Source organism: Micropterus dolomieu, linkage group LG04 (assembly GCF_021292245.1).
Source record: "Micropterus dolomieu isolate WLL.071019.BEF.003 ecotype Adirondacks linkage group LG04, ASM2129224v1, whole genome shotgun sequence".
Lineage (NCBI taxonomy): Eukaryota > Metazoa > Chordata > Actinopteri > Centrarchiformes > Centrarchidae > Micropterus > Micropterus dolomieu.
The window spans coordinates 3206283-3223822 of NC_060153.1; the positions used below are offsets into that span (position 1 = coordinate 3206283).

Consider the following 17540-nt stretch of genomic DNA (forward strand, 5'->3'; position numbering starts at 1 on the left):
AGAAGCACATCAAGGTTCTGGAGTGGCCTAGCCAGTCTCCAGACCTGAATCCAATTGAAAATCTTTGGAGGGAGCTTAAAATTCGAGTTGCCAGGCGACAACCTCGGAACCTGAATGATTTGGAGGCTGTCTGCAGGGAGGAGTGGGCCAACATCCCTGCCGAAATGTGCACAAACCTTGTCACCAACTATAAAAACCGTTTGACATCTGTGCTGGCCAATAATGGCTTTTCTACAAAATATTAACATGCTGTTTGTCCAGGGGGTCAAATACTTGTTTTTCCTCATCAGATGGTTATCAATTTTTATAAATTCATATGATGTGATTTTCTGGAATTTTCTTTGGGATTCTGTCTTTCACTGTTAGAATATACATATGATTAAAATTGTAGATTGTTGCATTCTTTGTAAGTGGGCAAACCTGCAAAATCAGCAAGGGGTCAAATACTTATTTCCCCCACTGTCAAATATATTTCCCCCACTGTAGAAGATATATAGATCTTTTCCAGAAGATATATAGATCTTTTGTTGATCTTACATTATGATAATAAAAATACTGATTTGTTGCAGCTCTACAATACCAAACCATCCATTACATTCATATGTTGTTTTCTTTTTGGAATTATACAGATTAAGAAAACAGATAAAAAGAAAGAACTGAAGAACAGAAAGCTATTAATATACTCATTAAGCTTAATATAACTTTATGAATATTAGACTTATTAATATAGTCTGACCGATAAGCTGGCGTGCTAATATGAGCTAATTGCAGTGTGATGGATCACCGTCACTACGGTTGAGTATGCGCTGTGACTGCTCTGGCTCTTTGGTGTTGCGGTCAAGTTGCATGTTTGGTGCCCTGTAGACCTGGGTTCAAATCCAGGTGGGGTGACTGCTCTTGCCCCTCCGTCACATATGGTGGCAGTGCTAGGATGGCTTGCCGTGAGATTGTCGGAGGCGTGTCCCGTGTGTAAACCGTATGAGGGACCCTTAGGGTTGGTGGACCCCTGTTTCTGTGAGTGACCCCAGAGAAGGCTGAAGCACTAGTGGGTGGGTGAAATATAATATCATCAGATTTTAAAATCCTCAAAGATTAAAATTGGTATTGGTCTTAAAAATCCTGTTTCAGTCTGGATTTATTGGATAGAACCAAATTGTTCAGCAAACCATCCCTAAATAAATAAAAGGATCTACGTTTTTAAAAAAGCCAAGTATTCAACAACAATTGCAATGGATCATTTGTAAATACATTGTGACTGGATGATAAACAACAATTATTCACAACCTCTGACTGCTTGGTACACTGCAAATGGTTGAACACGGTCAAGCCTTATTTTCAGCATGTCTGTAGCCCTGCTTAGTTATGGTGGTGTGTGTGTGTGATTTATGTACTAAGAGACTAAGCATGTTGACCTAGGGAATTACACACACTGAGAAATCGATATCACAGGGAGGTCTAGTCAGGAACTGCAGAGCAGGGGGGAAGCAAGACAAACAGGAGAGGAGACACATGACATTCACGGGCCAATCAGAGAGAGAGAGGGGCAGAAGGGGAGATAAAGAATTCTGTGCAGGCTGTAAGATTCAAGTGCCTACTTTGTTGTTTAAAGTTAAATTATGGCATTTGTGATACTGGAAACGTTGTGTCATGAGTGGCTGAATGGTTGCTAATGTGTCTGTATTTATGGACTTGTTTTTGTGTGTCACTGATTGTCCTGGCACCTTGGTTAATAACAGTACTCTCTTCTGAAGTCGACGGACAAGAGAGTCCTGTGTCTCCCTCTTCTTCTGCTCCTCCAGGGTCTTGCTGCGCTGCTGAGACATCTCCGCACGGAGCTCGGCCATTGAACGCTCCACACTCCTTAAACTGACGGACCAGGATAAATGAATAGGTGGAAAGCAAAAGTGTGTGTGTTAATAATAGAGAGGAGAGGAGGGGTCGGGGGAAGAGAGAAACAGGTTGATTAGCACTGACTGTTCAGACAGTGTGAGAAAAGCAATTCATAGCCAATTTAGAATAATTCTCCTTAGTTGGTGTCAGTCAGGTAAGCTAATTCCTAGACTACTGTCCAGAAATTATTTGCAGCAGTGATTTGAGCCAGGTCAATAGGACAATAATTATACCAGAGGACAATAATTACACCAACACGCTCCCTTCACCATTTCAATATTTCATAATGAGCCCAACACACTCGGCAGAAGAGATGTTTGTTAGCTAATAAAAGCTTTCTTAGCTGGCCTAAGCTGCAGCATGAATATACCAGAGCATGCATGCAGCCCTCCCTACAGACATCACCTCTGCCTAAACAGGACAACTTTAATTAGTGAATTCCCTCTCTCTCTCAATCACGATCTCTCACACATACACACACACACACCAGTGGTTACTGTCAGGAGTGCTATCAGAATCAGGACCAGTTTAATTAACTTTGTGACAATTAAGGACTTCTCAGAGATATGCTCTAATAGATACACGGAGAGAGAGGCATGCATGCAGACTGAATGAGAGAAAGGGGTCTGAAGGTAGAGAGAGGGATTTTGTGTATGTGTGAAGAAGTGTGTGTTACCGGCTGTTGAGTGTGTAGTTCTGCTCTTTCAGAGCAATTTCTCTCTGCTGGATCTGAATCACCTCCCTGGACAGATCCTCTGGTTTCCTACAGACAGAAACACACAGAACAGTTAGCATGCACATGTATACACAGACACACACACCCAGTCATTCACAGACACACACAATGAAAAATCAATGACTGAGAGAACATAAAGGACAGGGAATGGATGAAAACGACGGCTTTTCCATATTCTTTTGTTAGTCGGCCAGTGGGGAGCTGGGAAATAAAATGACACGAGCAGCAGAGGGAGAGATGAGAGAAGGATAGTGGGCTAAATACTGGTCACAGTTCTACTAAACAAACTCACTCCGTGGGAGCGATTGACAGATTACAGAACACACATGGACACACAAACACACAATAGGAAGGCAACAATGCAGAAGGTCACATACTCTGACAAAGATGCACCATATGCTGTCCAAACTCAAAATCCTGTGTGTAATGTGTGGACGTTCAAAAAATGAATGCCGTTATCTCTTTATCCCTTGTGAAATCGGCATACATTTTGAGTTTAGCTCCAAATCTTTGCTGCCACCTAGCAGTTCAAAATGACGACTGAGACATACAAAGATTGCTCTATAGTGCAACTTGACATCATGAGGTTAGGCGTTGTCATAAGTGCAAAAGACTTCTAACACATAGAAGATCATAACGTTGCTTTTCTTCCATAACAACAATCAAGCAGGTCATCCAACTTGAGGTTTCACTAGAGACTATCAGTGGCAGCAGAAGATCTGGTATTGCAATGACCCATATGAGAAATCAGGCAAACGGAAGGAAAAGACTGAGCAATATCGAGGTGAACATCAAGGCTGAAAAACCAGAGTATGCCACGTGAAAGTTGGACGGCACAGATTTATCAACACTTCCACTTCAGCTAGGTATAGCCTTAGGTATGGAAGTAATCTCATGACTAAAATATGAGTTCATGAATCATTTGATGAAATAACTATGGTGCCCAAAGTAGGTAATTCCACATTGCCCTGACTGCAGAGGGAATTATCCTCCTCCAGAGCTCATATGAGACTCTTTTTCTGTGTTCAGTTTGTGTGTGTGTGTGGGGGGGGGGGGGGGGGGGGGGGGGGGGTTGGCCAGTCATTTTTGTTTATGCTGCAAATAACAAGTTGGTTGCATAATATTAGCTGAGGTGATGTGAACTACCACAAGTAACTATGAGTAAATGCAATGCCAGGGTAGTGCAAGTCTACTGAAAGTCTAGTTTTGAGGTGCACATGCAAGTAAGTTGAGGGAAGTGATTTTAAATACCAGAGTTCGATCCATAGCCTTGTTTAAATGTTGTGGGTTCAGTTTTAGAAAACATTTGTGATAGAGGTTTAGTGTGTAAGTTTTAGTGGCATCTAGTGGTTGAGAATTGCAACCTGCGGCTCACGGTGCATTCACGTGCTCCTCGGATGGTCCCATTTCCTAAGTTGTGAAGTCGTTCTTCCAACTTCATTGTGTGTTCATGTGCTCTTAAGTCTGAATGTGGAATTAACATGGACGCTACTACAAAGATGTGTTGAATTGGCATTATCAGATCACATAAACAACATGCAGACATGTAGTTCACTTTACATGGACAGCAAACTAACCGTTGCAAAATATGCTGTGTTTCCCATACGTTCATTTATTTGTGGCGGCCCACCACAATATCAACGCTCACCGTCACAGCTTAATTTTCAATTTTTTTTCTAGGCTTATTTAAAATTGTATTTGATTGAAGAGCGCCGTAGCGTGTTCGCGCAGCACATCCCCTTGCTTGTCCCTCTCACTCTCTCCCTCATGAACACAGCTGCATGCTGTCAGTGAGGGACCCAGCTTAAAAAAGTTATTAGCAAGAATGTAAGGAGCCTAGCTAATAAGGACAGCTAAGTTAATGTTAGAAAACACCTGGGTTTTTCGACGCTAGCACGCTGTATATAGCTGACAGTCAATATCGGCTGCACGAGACCCCCCCCCCGCCACAGTTAAACTGTATCTCTGTATCCTTCTTTATGTCCCATGTACACACTATTTCTGTTTTTGCAATAAACATTTAAGGAGGAAAAAAAATTTGGATTAATCCGACACCACACGAATGCACCATCATAAACGCCCTCCCATTCCAAGCCTGCAGGAGAAGCTACGGTTGCCAACACCCTCTGTTGGCTCCCATGCTAAATAATACGTGTGGGCTGCCATTCTTCCAAAATTTCTCTTCTTTTCTTACTTATTATAAACCAGTAGTAGTAGTAGTAGCAGTAGTAGTAGTAGTAGTAGTAGTACGTATTCCACTCAGTGACGAATCGCGCTCTCTAGAGTAGTTTGTCCATTTGGGCAAACTGGCGACTTCTATGTAAAGGGACCCGCGGTGTATTTAGATCATACTGTTCCAGGAAACGATCCATTGAGCTCAGTCAGAAACTTTAACACACTGCATTTTACGATCATTTTGTAGCATTGCAAATTGTGCAAAATCTCAGACAAAACTACAATTTCTTTACACACAAATACACACATGAACACCTCAAACTGTATTTCTAACTTCTCTCTCCTTGAGACACACGTGCACCAAACTGTCTCAACCTCCCCGTATATTTTCATTATTTCATCAACACTGTCCCATGAAGAAGATTAATTTTAAGAAAATATTTTCATTCCATTTCTGTCAATTTTGTTTTCAGCTGTCAACCACATGGGTACACACATACACAAGCACAATGTTATCAGACTGTGTAACAGAAGGAAAGGAAATGAACACCAGCAACCAGCCAACTGCTGGCAAATTCAAGCTGTGGCTGTGAGGATTGTCTACTCCACCAGGCAGCCACATTGATTGCTGTTGGGGAGGGTTAACTTCTGTCCAGAAGTTATTTTCATCTGGCAAAACAGCAGACAGAGCTGGTAAGAAACCAAATCCTTGATTGCAAGAGACAGACTCCTCAACTACAGCACCAATGTGTTTACTCCTCATTAACAACTGCTCCACAACATATTGTTTTCACACCACTAATGACCATCCTGAAATGTCTAGTGACAGAAAGAGTTACAATATGTAAACCAAAGCAAAACAATGTATAAAGTATCAGTAGCTTGCAGTTAAGAAAATGTGTTGTCCAGCAAAATTAACAAATCAATCATACAAATACACAGTGTGTCAAACCAGTAAAGCTCTTATGAGCCATTTCATATTTAATGACCGAACAAGAAGAAACCTAAACATGGGCTCTACGAGGAAGCTTTGTTTTGACGTCAGTATTAATTCAGAGAATGTCATTATACCACGTTATTGATAGCACTGTCATATTCTGTCACTCAAGTGTCAATTTTTTTTTCTAATGAAACTTGATCATTTTTACCTACAAAAAGAATGTGACATAAATTCATATTAACTTATTTCATCACTATTTACCTTTCTGATAAAACAAATACCTGAAAAGAGTCAGCACAACACAAATTATGAAATAACCGATTCACCTGGATATAAAGGAAATCACAATAAGCTACTAATACACAAATCCGAGTCAATACAGATTTTAATGCGACACTGCTGGCACAGAGTGAAATAAAGGTGAACAGATTGCTGAATTAAACACTCTTGCTTACCATTTGCCTCTACATCACAGGACTGTGGCGAAAACAACATCCTGACAATTAAGTGAACAGTAAAACAGCTTGAAGGAGTTTCCAAATGTTGATTTGCAAGCTGGATTAACCTTGACTTTTGATCAGTATAAGTCTCACACATATGGCTGCCCTTTAGAAGTATGTGCAATGCAGTGTGGGTTGTTTTTTTCCAGCAACAGCACTCAGGCAGCCAATGACATGGCAGTCTGAACAGCTGAATTTTGAGGAGGGTTTCAAATTTTCAACTCAATTTACTCAGGATGACAGCCTAGTCTGACTTAAATTTTCAGGAAAATGATGGACAGCCCAACCAAATTATTGTGTATATTAAACTGAGGTTGGTATTACATTTCTGTGATCCTCCCAGGTCTTTTAATAACAGTAAATTTAACAAACGCAATCCCATCCCATAACACATTACATAAATTATAAAACTTCATTTTATAATTTTTACAGTATGTCTACCTTTATCTTATTGCCCTAGAGGAAGACAAACACACACACTATAAGACAAACTGCGCTGTGTCGATGTGTTCCATTTAACATTCTCTTTACATCATAACCAGAGTAAATCATAGTGAAAATGGTGTGTATGCGTGCGTGTATGCATGCATGCGATGGACAAGGCTATGGTGTTTATAATCTTTCAGATCTGCTCCAGTGCTCACAAGGAAACATGCAATCATTCTCTCATTACCAGTTTTGACTAGATGCACTGAGACACACTCGGCACGCACACACACACACCCCTATAGACAGCTGGTGGAATCAACACACAGTGATGAGGCACATTTATTTGAAGTGACCACAGCTCCCCCTAGTGGTACTCATTCATATTTCGAAGATATGATTCAACTTTTGAAAGCTTAACACTTGTCTACCTCTCTGTCTCATAATCACACACAGGCACACTTTGACAAAGAGTCTGACCTTATGTTGAGTCCAGTAGATTGCCCCAGGTTTTCCCATGCTTGTAGCTTTTCTGCAAACCTCTATGCATTCAAGACAACAGGTCACATTTTTACTTGTATATGATATTGCCACGGTACAAAATATCAGTAAATTGTAGAGTACACGTCATTGGAAACCACAACAAAAACATTTGTAACTTGAATTTAAATCAGTCAAATATACCCAAGCATGCATCTTAAAACATAATCTCCTAATTGATGATACAACAGGAGTATTCAACCAATACTATCCAAAAATTGTAGCTCTAATATAAGCACACTTTTAATCTGGTCATTTCATGTTTACAGACACACAGATGGATGCCCAGTTTACCTCCTTCTCCAGTTCCATATTAACCAGATCTTCTTTGGTTTTCTCCATCCTCTCCAGCTTCCTCCTCAGACCCTCCACCTCCTCTTTCAACAGGCTGCAATTCTCTCTGCTCTCCCTGGAAAGTGAACAGACAAAGCATACTGTTAATCCCTGGCTACATTCACACACAGACTTGATTTTTAAATCTGATTTCAGATGTAGTGAGATCATAGTTACAATATCTACACACACACACGCACACAGAGACAGAGATTACTGTGAATGAGGAGGATTAGCAGGAAATTGAGTAACAATTACCTGTATTGCATTAATCTTATTATTCTTAAAATAAAAAAAATGATACCCCAGATGAGGGCAGAAGAAATTACTGTTTTTTCATAACACTCTTTCAGCTACCAAATTACAACCCTTGCAGAGCACAGGCAATAGATGTTATCAATAATGATAGATGTTATCAGAGACATTACTTTCCAACGTGATATTACTTTTCCCCATTGTGCCTCATGTACATTTTCCTAGTAAATAAAGACTCAGAATTCTGGTAATGTTGATAACAATATTCTTAATCCATTTTCTTGAGAAAGGACATTATGTTTCATGCTTTAAAATTATGCTTCTGAAATCAAAATACTGCCCACAGTCAGGAATAATCATGTGCATGAAAACAGAAATTTCTGCACTGGGTCTATGATGACTGTAAGTCAAGGTTTCTTATGTGGCACTACATTTCACCCATTTTCCCTTCTTGTCTTTTCACTGTGATTATATGCACAATCTGGCTTGATAGCATCTGAACTATGTAGATTAAACAGAACAAATCTAACCACAATGCGTGTGGTTTGGAGGATCCAAAATCAATATGAACAAAGACACATGTCATTTAATGCTTCCTAGTGTGGTATGATGAGCCAAAATGTCAATAGGTTTTTGAGCACTATGGGGTTGCACTGCAGTGCCTGTCTGTTCTGTTGAAAGGTGAAACGTTTTGGAAGGCATTAAAAAATGTATCTGACCTGAGAAAGGCATTATCATCTCTGAGGCACTTCATCTCCTTTTCCAGGTCCGGAACCCTGGCCACCTCTGACTTAACAGTCTTCACAATGGCAATGTCTTGCTCCTGGAGGGCAAGACGCCTCTCCAACTCCTGCCAAGACGTGAAGAGAGAAATCAACTAAATGAAATCCCAACAGTTTGCGCGAATTCAGTACAATGCAAAAGCATTCAGTGCTCCTGCCTTTTTAGAGATACTGACATCTCTTAAGAATGAAATATTGAAAATATTTTATAAGCATGAATATTTATAATGTAAAAATGACCTAGACATGAGAAACAATGAAGGAAACCTATGCGAGTATGTTTATAAGGGCAAGTCCAAACACAGGCATTTAATTACATTTGGGATTTGTTTCCATGCAATGATATATACTATATCCTCACATTACGAAATGTCTGCTTTGGTGCAGGTTTGTCTTTGACTTCTCCTCATCCAACAAATTTTTTGTACAAACAGTGTTAGTAGCTGGGTACTCAGGCACTTTGCTGGATTTTGCTTCTCCAACCTCTCCTCAATAATGGGGGAGGAAAGCCATAAGCATAGCATAAATAAAACTTATATTACACATTACTAGTTTGTGCATGTGTAATCTACATGCTGTAGTAGGAACTCAGTTTATCATAATGCCAGACGATCCACCATACACAAACTGAGATCACAGAGTGTTGTCCACTGTGTGTAACATACCTTAATCTTGATGATGTGCTCTGAGCAGGAAGACTGAGCAGCTTGGAGACTTTGGCAAAGCTGAGAGGCTTCCTGATTCTTCCTGATTATGATACCATTCAGACAGAAGGTGGGTGGTCAGTATTTATCTTGTGCAGTAAAGCTCATAAATAGTAGTAGTAGACTGTGTTTATGTCTGTACCTGCGTTGTAAATCTAACTGTTCCTGTAGTTCCTGGTTTTCTAGGGTTTGAGTAGAAATTGTTGAGTCTTGGTTTTGAATGTTCTGCTTTAGTTCTCTGATCTCGTCCTTCAAAGAACTGATAGTCTGGGAAGAGATTATAGAAGTGAGCCAACATAAGATAAAAGACATGAGCAGAGTGCAAATGCAGTGAGTGAGTGAGCGTGTGTGTGTTTAATACTAGTTACAAAATCCACAGAAGTTGAGCCTTTATGTTTTGTTACTTAAAACATAATACAAGGTAAATTTATTCTTCATATTACAACAGGGTTGTAAAATGAGATGCATTTTATAGTTCCCTTTATGTTATAAAGCAAACAATATATCCAAAAATTAGAAAGCGATACAAAAATAAACTATTTTGCATGGCGGATTGCTGAGGATGAATTTTGGAGTCTCACAGCCTGGGGGAAGAGGCTGCTCTGTAGTCTTTTGGTGCAACGGCAGATATTTCTGTTTCTCTTGCCAGATGGCAACAGGGTGAACAAGCTGTGGCTGGGGTGGGTACCGTCTTTTAATATCCTTTGGGCTCTGTGCATGCCCTCCCGGAAGAACAATTCGTACATTTTAATGTTAAGTTAATTAATTTGGTGAACTTTGCACTCATTAACAATTTTGTGCCCTAGTAAACAATTTCATTGACACACTGCATAGATATAAATGGTGATGAAACAGCAAAAAATGTATTTAATGTTTTTCCAGCAACCCTAAATCAAAAGAATAATTTGTAAGTAATTTCCCTAACATTTTATTTTGCTTTTAATGGACACATGTAAAATGTTTAATACTTCCTTAATTCCATCCTGTATACGTTGTGTTAATACCTTATTTTGAAAACCGGACTTTGTGACGTGTATCCTCCATCCTTGCGCTACATTCACCAAGCCATACACAATTTGATAAATGTATGTTTTTCTCGTATTGCGTATAATAAAGATTTAATAGCCTCTCTTTGGGTAATACTCTCATACTGTCACACTTTGTAAAGTGAGAAAATGACAGAATAACCCTTGACCCTGACTGTCAGCTCGCCCTGCTCCTTTTAACTGCATTTACCATAACGGCTCCAATTCCTGTGCACTCCAAATTTAACAGCTAGCTTGATCACGTTTCCAAAAATGAGTGACAGTGGAGACGGTCAACGCTGTTCAAACCCTTAGTTAACATTAACGTAATTACCTCAATAGAAAAGTGGTTGTCTCGAGACGGATGCCGAAGTGTGTGAGCGTGCGAGTTTACAGCAGCAGTGCAAAACACAACGTTAGAAGTGTTTAATGTTAATATATTTTCGGTTCATTTTGAAAATATGGCGGAACAAATTAGACTGTGGCGGGACGCCGTAGTCTCGATAATTAAAGGGAAACAATAGAGGTGCTCCAATCAGGATTTTTTAGGCTGATCACCGATCGCTGAAAGCAGTATCGGCTGATACCAATCACCGGGTCTATTTGAAGCCTTTTATTTATCATGTAGCATTATACAGTATAATGTATATTTATTTAATTAGTCCTAAAAATAATGTATTAAGTATTAAAATAAACAGATACGGTATCATGAAATGACAACTGTTTATCTTATTGCCAGGAAACATGAGCAACAAATTCCCCTCGCTCTGTCTTACTTAAAGACTTAAACCATTGAAGCCTTTGCCTGGTTACTGCGAACATCTTATAGCTTAACAAATATAGCTTTCCTGTGGAATAAACTACAAAAACAGAACAACCAGCATCTTTATAAATTTACTTCAACTATAAAAACTGTAACAAAAAAGGCTATAGCCAAAATATTTAGGAGATAAAGGAGCACAGGCATCATAAGTCAATGATAAACTCTAAAGTAGCTGCTTTTTGTTCTGGAAATCTCAGGCAGGTTCTGTGGGCTTTAGGGGGTAGAGAGACGAGTAGAGAGAGGGAGAGTGGGCTACAGAGGAGTCATAACTGTCATCATTGAGATTTGAAAATAAGGAAATTTTATATAAATAAAAGTTGGCATACAATGTTATTAGGCCTATATGTTGTATATAATAAGTACAATTCCATATTATACTGTTAATATATTGTTAATATTACTTATAGTTACTATATTCATTAGCCTATAATTTCATATGTATAGGCCTAATATTATTGCAGTGGGTTGTTTTCATCCATTAAATCCTTGTGCAGGAAGCACAGTCTACAATTTTAACACAGGCCACCGGCTTTACCAGAGCAGAGAATAGCAAACACTTTAAATATGGCCAGCAGGTTTTTATTTGATTTTGTAAAGGTTTAAAATACAGGAGATGGTGTTGCATACAGGAGATTTAAGTGGGAGGATACCGGGTGAGAATGGAAAAATACGGGAGAATCCCGTAAAATGGGAGGGTTGACATGAGAGGAGTGGGGTAATGTTAGGCTACATCCACAGTACAAAATATTTTACTAAAAATACTGAAACTAAAACTCTGTCAGTAGCATTGTGTTTTTGCTGTGCATGACTAATAAGACGTGCATGACTAATAAGACCGAATCAGAAAGCCAAATATGAGTGTATGTGTCATCATTTTATAAAGCTCAGTTTTTGCCGATGGGGTCAGGACTGTTTTCAAACAAACATCTTCAGATTCGCCACTTTAATCTGGACGGGAGGCGGAAACGTAGCAAAAGGTCTCCGTTTTAAAACGAAAGAGATAGGCAGTCAGCTGATTGAGTGGCACCTCTCTTTACATGAGGAAACTCACACTGAAGGATCAGTTTCTCTCTGCCTGATACGCTGTGGGTCAAGACAATTAAAGCGGGCAGGGTGGGTGTGAGATGAGCACAACCGCAACAGTTTCACTTGATAGCTCCTGCTTGTTGCTCCGTTTGTCTGATTGCTGCTCAACTCTTATTGTAAATGATTAACTGAGCGCATCAATCGCTTCCTGTATGAAAAGGACTTTGGTTCTATCTAGCTTTGAAAACTGCTCAGACCGCGTAGTGAAACCACTTTAGCTGCCGTTGAAAATTAGTCTGGCAAGTATTGCATCATCTGATTAGCTTTTCTGATCGGCCTTTTTAGAGACCACCGATTACACTAGTTAAAACCATTAATAGTCCAAGCAACCCTTCGCTAAGCCCTGCCCCCCTTAGTTACTGTTGCTATGTCTGACAAACTGTCGGCGCTGCCACTGTCTATTACTGCACTTCCCGGGGAAATATTGTCAAATTTGCTGGAAAAAGCGATCTCAGAAAGAAGCACACAGTTTTGCAGTTGCATTATACATTTGAAGGTTGTATTCAGGCTGTCAAACAGACTCAAACGAACGTGAAAACAATTAAAGACAGAAGCTAAAGCCTACGATCACACAGTACAAGTGAACCACCGCATCCCCCGACAATTGAGACAAAAGACAACGATTAAGGATCAACACTGTTCCTGTACAGCTGGGTAGGCCTCTATTCACTGTTACAATCATTAAAAAGCAGAACAGCAGGGCTTTACGTTACATTCAGTAGGAAGTTAACTCTTAGCTAGCGTTAGCTAACTAACATTACATTAGGAACAATCCACAGACGACATTTTTCTGGATTTATTTTAGGTTTTGGAAAGAGAATAAATCGTACTTCTCCTATCAGCCTCTCTGGGTAGCGACTGCAACTATTACAAGTGCCCCACGAACAGCGTTTTACCATATCTTAGAAAAATACAGCCAAAAAAAAGGTAGAAAATACTCTTTTTGCATTACAGTCAATGGAGCGCATCCATGAAAGTGTCGGACCTCAGTTAGAGCGAGACCTATACTGCGCTGTGATTGGCCAGCTGTGTATTTGGGGCGTGGCTTAGCGAAGGGTCAATTACGATCGGTGAACGATAGATCCGAGCAACCTTAGGAAACACTGGGTACCTCACCACACGGATATCACCGATGCTTGGAAGATGGGTACCAATGATCTTCTGAGCAGTTTTAATAACCCGCTGCAGAGCCCTCCCAAAACATGTTGCGAGAGACCATTTAGTTGATATTATTGATTTTGCTTATTTTTTCTTTTCATACATGTTGGAGTTTGAATGTCAAATTTTCCTTATTACAAAACAAATCATTATCTTCTAGCTGACCTCACTATATTCATGAAATAAAATTTAAAAACGAATGCCCTGAAGATGTCCGAACAGCCACAACAAAGTGTGGTAGATGCATGATTCAAAACCTGCATAAGCTTGGGCATTGTTTTTTCTCCTGACTCCAATTAATTTATTAAGCGCAAATACAAAACAAGATATAATCAGCAGGATGAAGGGAGCCCTGTTTAAATGCATACTTCACCATTCCACACAGATCATAAAAATGACCAACCAACACAAAAAAATATGAATTTCGCTAGGAGAAAATGGAAGTTTATACAATTGCAACCTACATAAAGTAAATTTTGTTGCTAATGCTGCAGTCCTCAATATTAGTGCATGTAGCCAAGATACTTCTGAATTGCTGGTAAAACATATTTTATTCTCACTTAAAGTGGCCATGATTATTTTTTGTATATAGTATATGGAGATACCCTCTTTGAGCAAAACGTTCTCACTCCCAGATCTTCACATTTGGACCCATTGGAGTTACTTTTTATCACACTGGGTACACTTTCAGCATCATTTGTGGATGCTAAACAATAAATGCGCTACGTCGTCAAGTTACCAATATTAAATCTGCAATGTTTGGTTTGACTTTCAACCTTAAACATGTGGTTAACATTGTGAAATGCTAGCAATCTGGCCAAGTTTAGGCACCAAAATTACTTGGTAAGGTTTAGGAAAAGATCATGGTTTGGATTAATGTTACGACCGTTAAAAGAAGTCAACATTGACAATAGGTATCACAAAGGACACGAAGGTCCCCTGGATGAAAGTTCAGTGGTTGTTTGACCCACCCATCATCTCCCACCACCTCCCTTTGTCACTCTTTATACGTTACCTGACATTGGCCAGATGTATAATGCTTACAGTGTTGAAAAATTATGCTAAAGGGGTACCCAGTGCGTTAAAAAGTGATGTGAAGTGAAAGGGTCTTGACAAAGCATCCATATGTGATCACTTCTGAGTGAGAACGAGTTGCTTTGATAGGTAGACGTCATTCAAGGATGCAAGTCCCCTCTTGTCAATTTTTTTAAAGTCAGACATTTGCGGTACTATTATGGGGAAACATCTATTTTTTTAAATGACCAGAAACAAAAAGGCCCTCACCTGGTCGGTGTAGAATTATAGTACAATGAATTTATTTGTGTGTGTGTGTGTGTGTGTGTGTGTGTGTGTGTGTGTGTGTGTCTGTGTACCTGGTTAGCAGTGTCAAGTCTAGTATCTCGCTCCTCCAGTTTCTTGTTCATGGCCTCCAAGTTCTTACGGAGAGAATGATTTGCCTCCACTTGCTCTGATAGGTTCTTAGCTGCCTCAGTCTCTCTCTCCTCCAACTTTTTTATTCGCCCCAAGAGGTCCTGGTTCCGGTCAACCACATGCTATGACATAAAAGGTTGTTGAGAAACAGCTTTTATCAAATGTCTTCTCTGACACTTAGTTCATGACAGAGTCTATGTAAGAGTGGTGAGCAAGCGTGAAATACCTCCAAACTGCTGAGCCCTTGTTTTTAGCTCCCTCCATGCTATGTTAGCTCTCCAAACAAAATGATAATGAAAATAGACTGACCACCTTGTCACCAATATCCAATATAGCTATCTGAGTCAAGAGTGGGCCAATATCCGATATCAGTATCGATTCGGTGCATCCCAGAGCTAGTTACCGTGAGTAATGTAAGTCTATAGGCCTATCCATTTTTTAGCCAATACTTGGTCTATGGTGTAGGTGTATGCTCATGTTAACCTTTAAGGAAAGCTTTCATTGTCTGTTTTTTCACAGTGCATTGCAATAGTCTGTTTAAAGTGATCATATACCAAACAACTAATCAATGCTGATATTGTATGTAATACTGTACACACTTTGAATTCCTTAGATATAGCTATGCAGTGTTCTAAGCAGACCGGGTGGCATGCAGCACATGATAGAAGAGTTATTACAACCAAAAGAGACTTATGACTGGACTTCTCTGTATGACTGTTTAAGTTTGTATTGACCTGTACGTTACCTCCAAGTCTCGTGCGTTGTCAGAAGCAACCTTCTCTAGTTCAAATCGAGCTCTCTTGTGACTCAGCTCCATCTGCTTCTTCTCCTGGTCCAACTGAAGGTAGCGATTCTTAGAGTGAACCCTCTCTGCAGCTTCCAACAACTAAAAGGAAAAAGACAAGTCAGTCAGTGCAGAGGTTGCATGTTAATACCACCTTCACATAGCTTGTGTTGATTCTGTCAGTTTCTTTATACCTCCATGCTGCGTTTGTACTGACTCTGCAGGTTTCCACTCCCTGCAGAGTGCTCTGACAGCCGTTGTGGACGTTCAGTGTGGCTGATGAAGGAATTGAACGACTTCAAGGTTGTTAACACAGTGGTGTCATCTTCTAAATCCATTGTGAGAGTCACTGGTGTTACAGTGCACTTAATGGAAGGTTCAGAGTAAGAGCAAGAGTCAGTAAAGTTATACTGCAGTACTGGAAACAGCTCAACATAGCTATTGAAGTGGCTAATATTTAGTCAGAGAGGTAACTCACAAAGACGAGGTACTGATGGGTAAAAGCATACTGCATTATGTTAACGCTCTGTAACTCTTCCCAGGTCAGGTTCACCGGCTCAACATTATAAAACGCCAACGGCAAACGTTAGCAGTTAACCTCAACGTTCAATAAAACATAACGTTAGAACAGTATCGTTAACTGACATTAGCGTCCTCGCACACTAACTTAACACACAAACAGCAAACGATGTTATCCAAGCTAACCTAGCTAAGTTAAGTTACTAAAAATAAAAGGAACTAACGTTATTTAGTCACTAACGTTACATTACATTAAGTTATATTCTGGCCCATTTTCGTTCCTCCCTATGTGTTTAACTGTTTAAACTGTTGTTCTCGCAGAATAGGAATAATGTTAAGTTAACGCTAAATTCAAATTGTGGGTGTTCGTTTCTTCAGCTATTCAAAAGGTGCTAGGAAACTAAAAATCTTAAAAATAAGCCGCTAGCATTTACGTTACTACAGTCGCTTGGAAGCATAAGTTATTAAGTTATGTCCTCACCTCAGAGCTGACTTGTTTGTAAAGAGGAGCAGGTTGTAACTTAGTTAGATAAGTTATCTTTGCTCTGCTAACGCTAGCTCAACACACTGGACACTCAGAAATCCCTCCAGTTCAGCTCGAATGAGATGCGTGTAGTATCGCGAGACCCCTTGACGTATCGCGAGCATCAGTTGCAGACCATGTTATGAAGTTATCTTTACCATGAACAGTCTATGATCTTCACAACAGCACTACACAGTTGTTTTTACACAAGCTAAACACAGTGGATCGTCAGTGGATGAGTAAAGTTTATTCAGGTAAAAGTATGTAAGCTTTTTAGACCTCAGACCTTAAACCTTAGATGAGCAACAGGCAGGCAGCCTTTAATGAGGAGGCAAAATTAAATAGCGTCTACATAAATCTGGAGTCTGGAGAATCTGGAGTTTCAGATGGAGTCTGAAAGAACTATTAGGAAGAAAAACAGTTCAATAAAGCAGGGGTTTTCAGAGTCTGAGACTGTGGGCCTTCTGTCAGACAAAGCTTGGGCAAATGCGCCCCCAGCAGCCCTTAGTGAAGGGTACCTGCTTTAGTGTAGGCAACCTGCTTAGTTTCGCTTAATCCTGGATGTCTGGGATCATGATTAAGTTATTTGAAAACATAGAAACTCAACATTTGAGTCATCATATGCTAATAGTGCTGCATGACATACTATAACTTCAGACTTCACCAAATATACAACAGTACAATGTATACAAAAACACATAGAAAAGGTTCCTGACTCTGGGAAGGTGGGAAAAACTACTGTTTCTGAACTATCTCTTGAACCAAATCATATGCATTTAGGCTATTCTATGTCATCTCATTTTGATAAATAATGTAATAATTTTTTTCCTTTACTACTTTGAGCCTTCCCTCAAGGAGCCCGCTTTGAAACCCTCTGCACTAAAGCAATGACCAACAAATATCACCATCA

The 17540-nt window shown here is 39.7% G+C and overlaps 1 protein-coding gene across 3 annotated transcripts in view; it reads right to left on the reverse strand.

The window, feature by feature from the left end:
- Positions 1-16726, reverse strand: part of mad1l1 (mitotic arrest deficient 1 like 1) — a 96952-nt gene extending 80226 nt beyond the window's left edge. For 2 of the 3 annotated variants that reach the window (XR_006824699.1, XM_046046490.1), the window contains exons 1-11: positions 16067-16192; positions 15783-15953; positions 15550-15690; positions 14747-14926; positions 9424-9548; positions 9243-9324; positions 8515-8645; positions 7502-7616; positions 7148-7209; positions 2567-2653; positions 1722-1866 (exon numbers count right to left, since the gene is read on the reverse strand). Coding sequence is in view for 2 of the 3 variants with exons in the window: in XM_046046490.1 (XP_045902446.1) it covers positions 1722-1866; positions 2567-2653; positions 7148-7209; positions 7502-7616; positions 8515-8645; positions 9243-9324; positions 9424-9548; positions 14747-14926; positions 15550-15690; positions 15783-15953; positions 16067-16102 (1275 nt within the window). In the remaining variant the exon portion in view is untranslated. Of the gene's footprint in view, positions 1-1721; positions 1867-2566; positions 2654-7147; positions 7210-7501; positions 7617-8514; positions 8646-9242; positions 9325-9423; positions 9549-14746; positions 14927-15549; positions 15691-15782; positions 15954-16066; positions 16193-16588 lie in introns of those variants that run through there. The other variant, XM_046046491.1, reaches the window with a different exon arrangement.
- Positions 16727-17540: the final 814 nt, after the last annotated feature.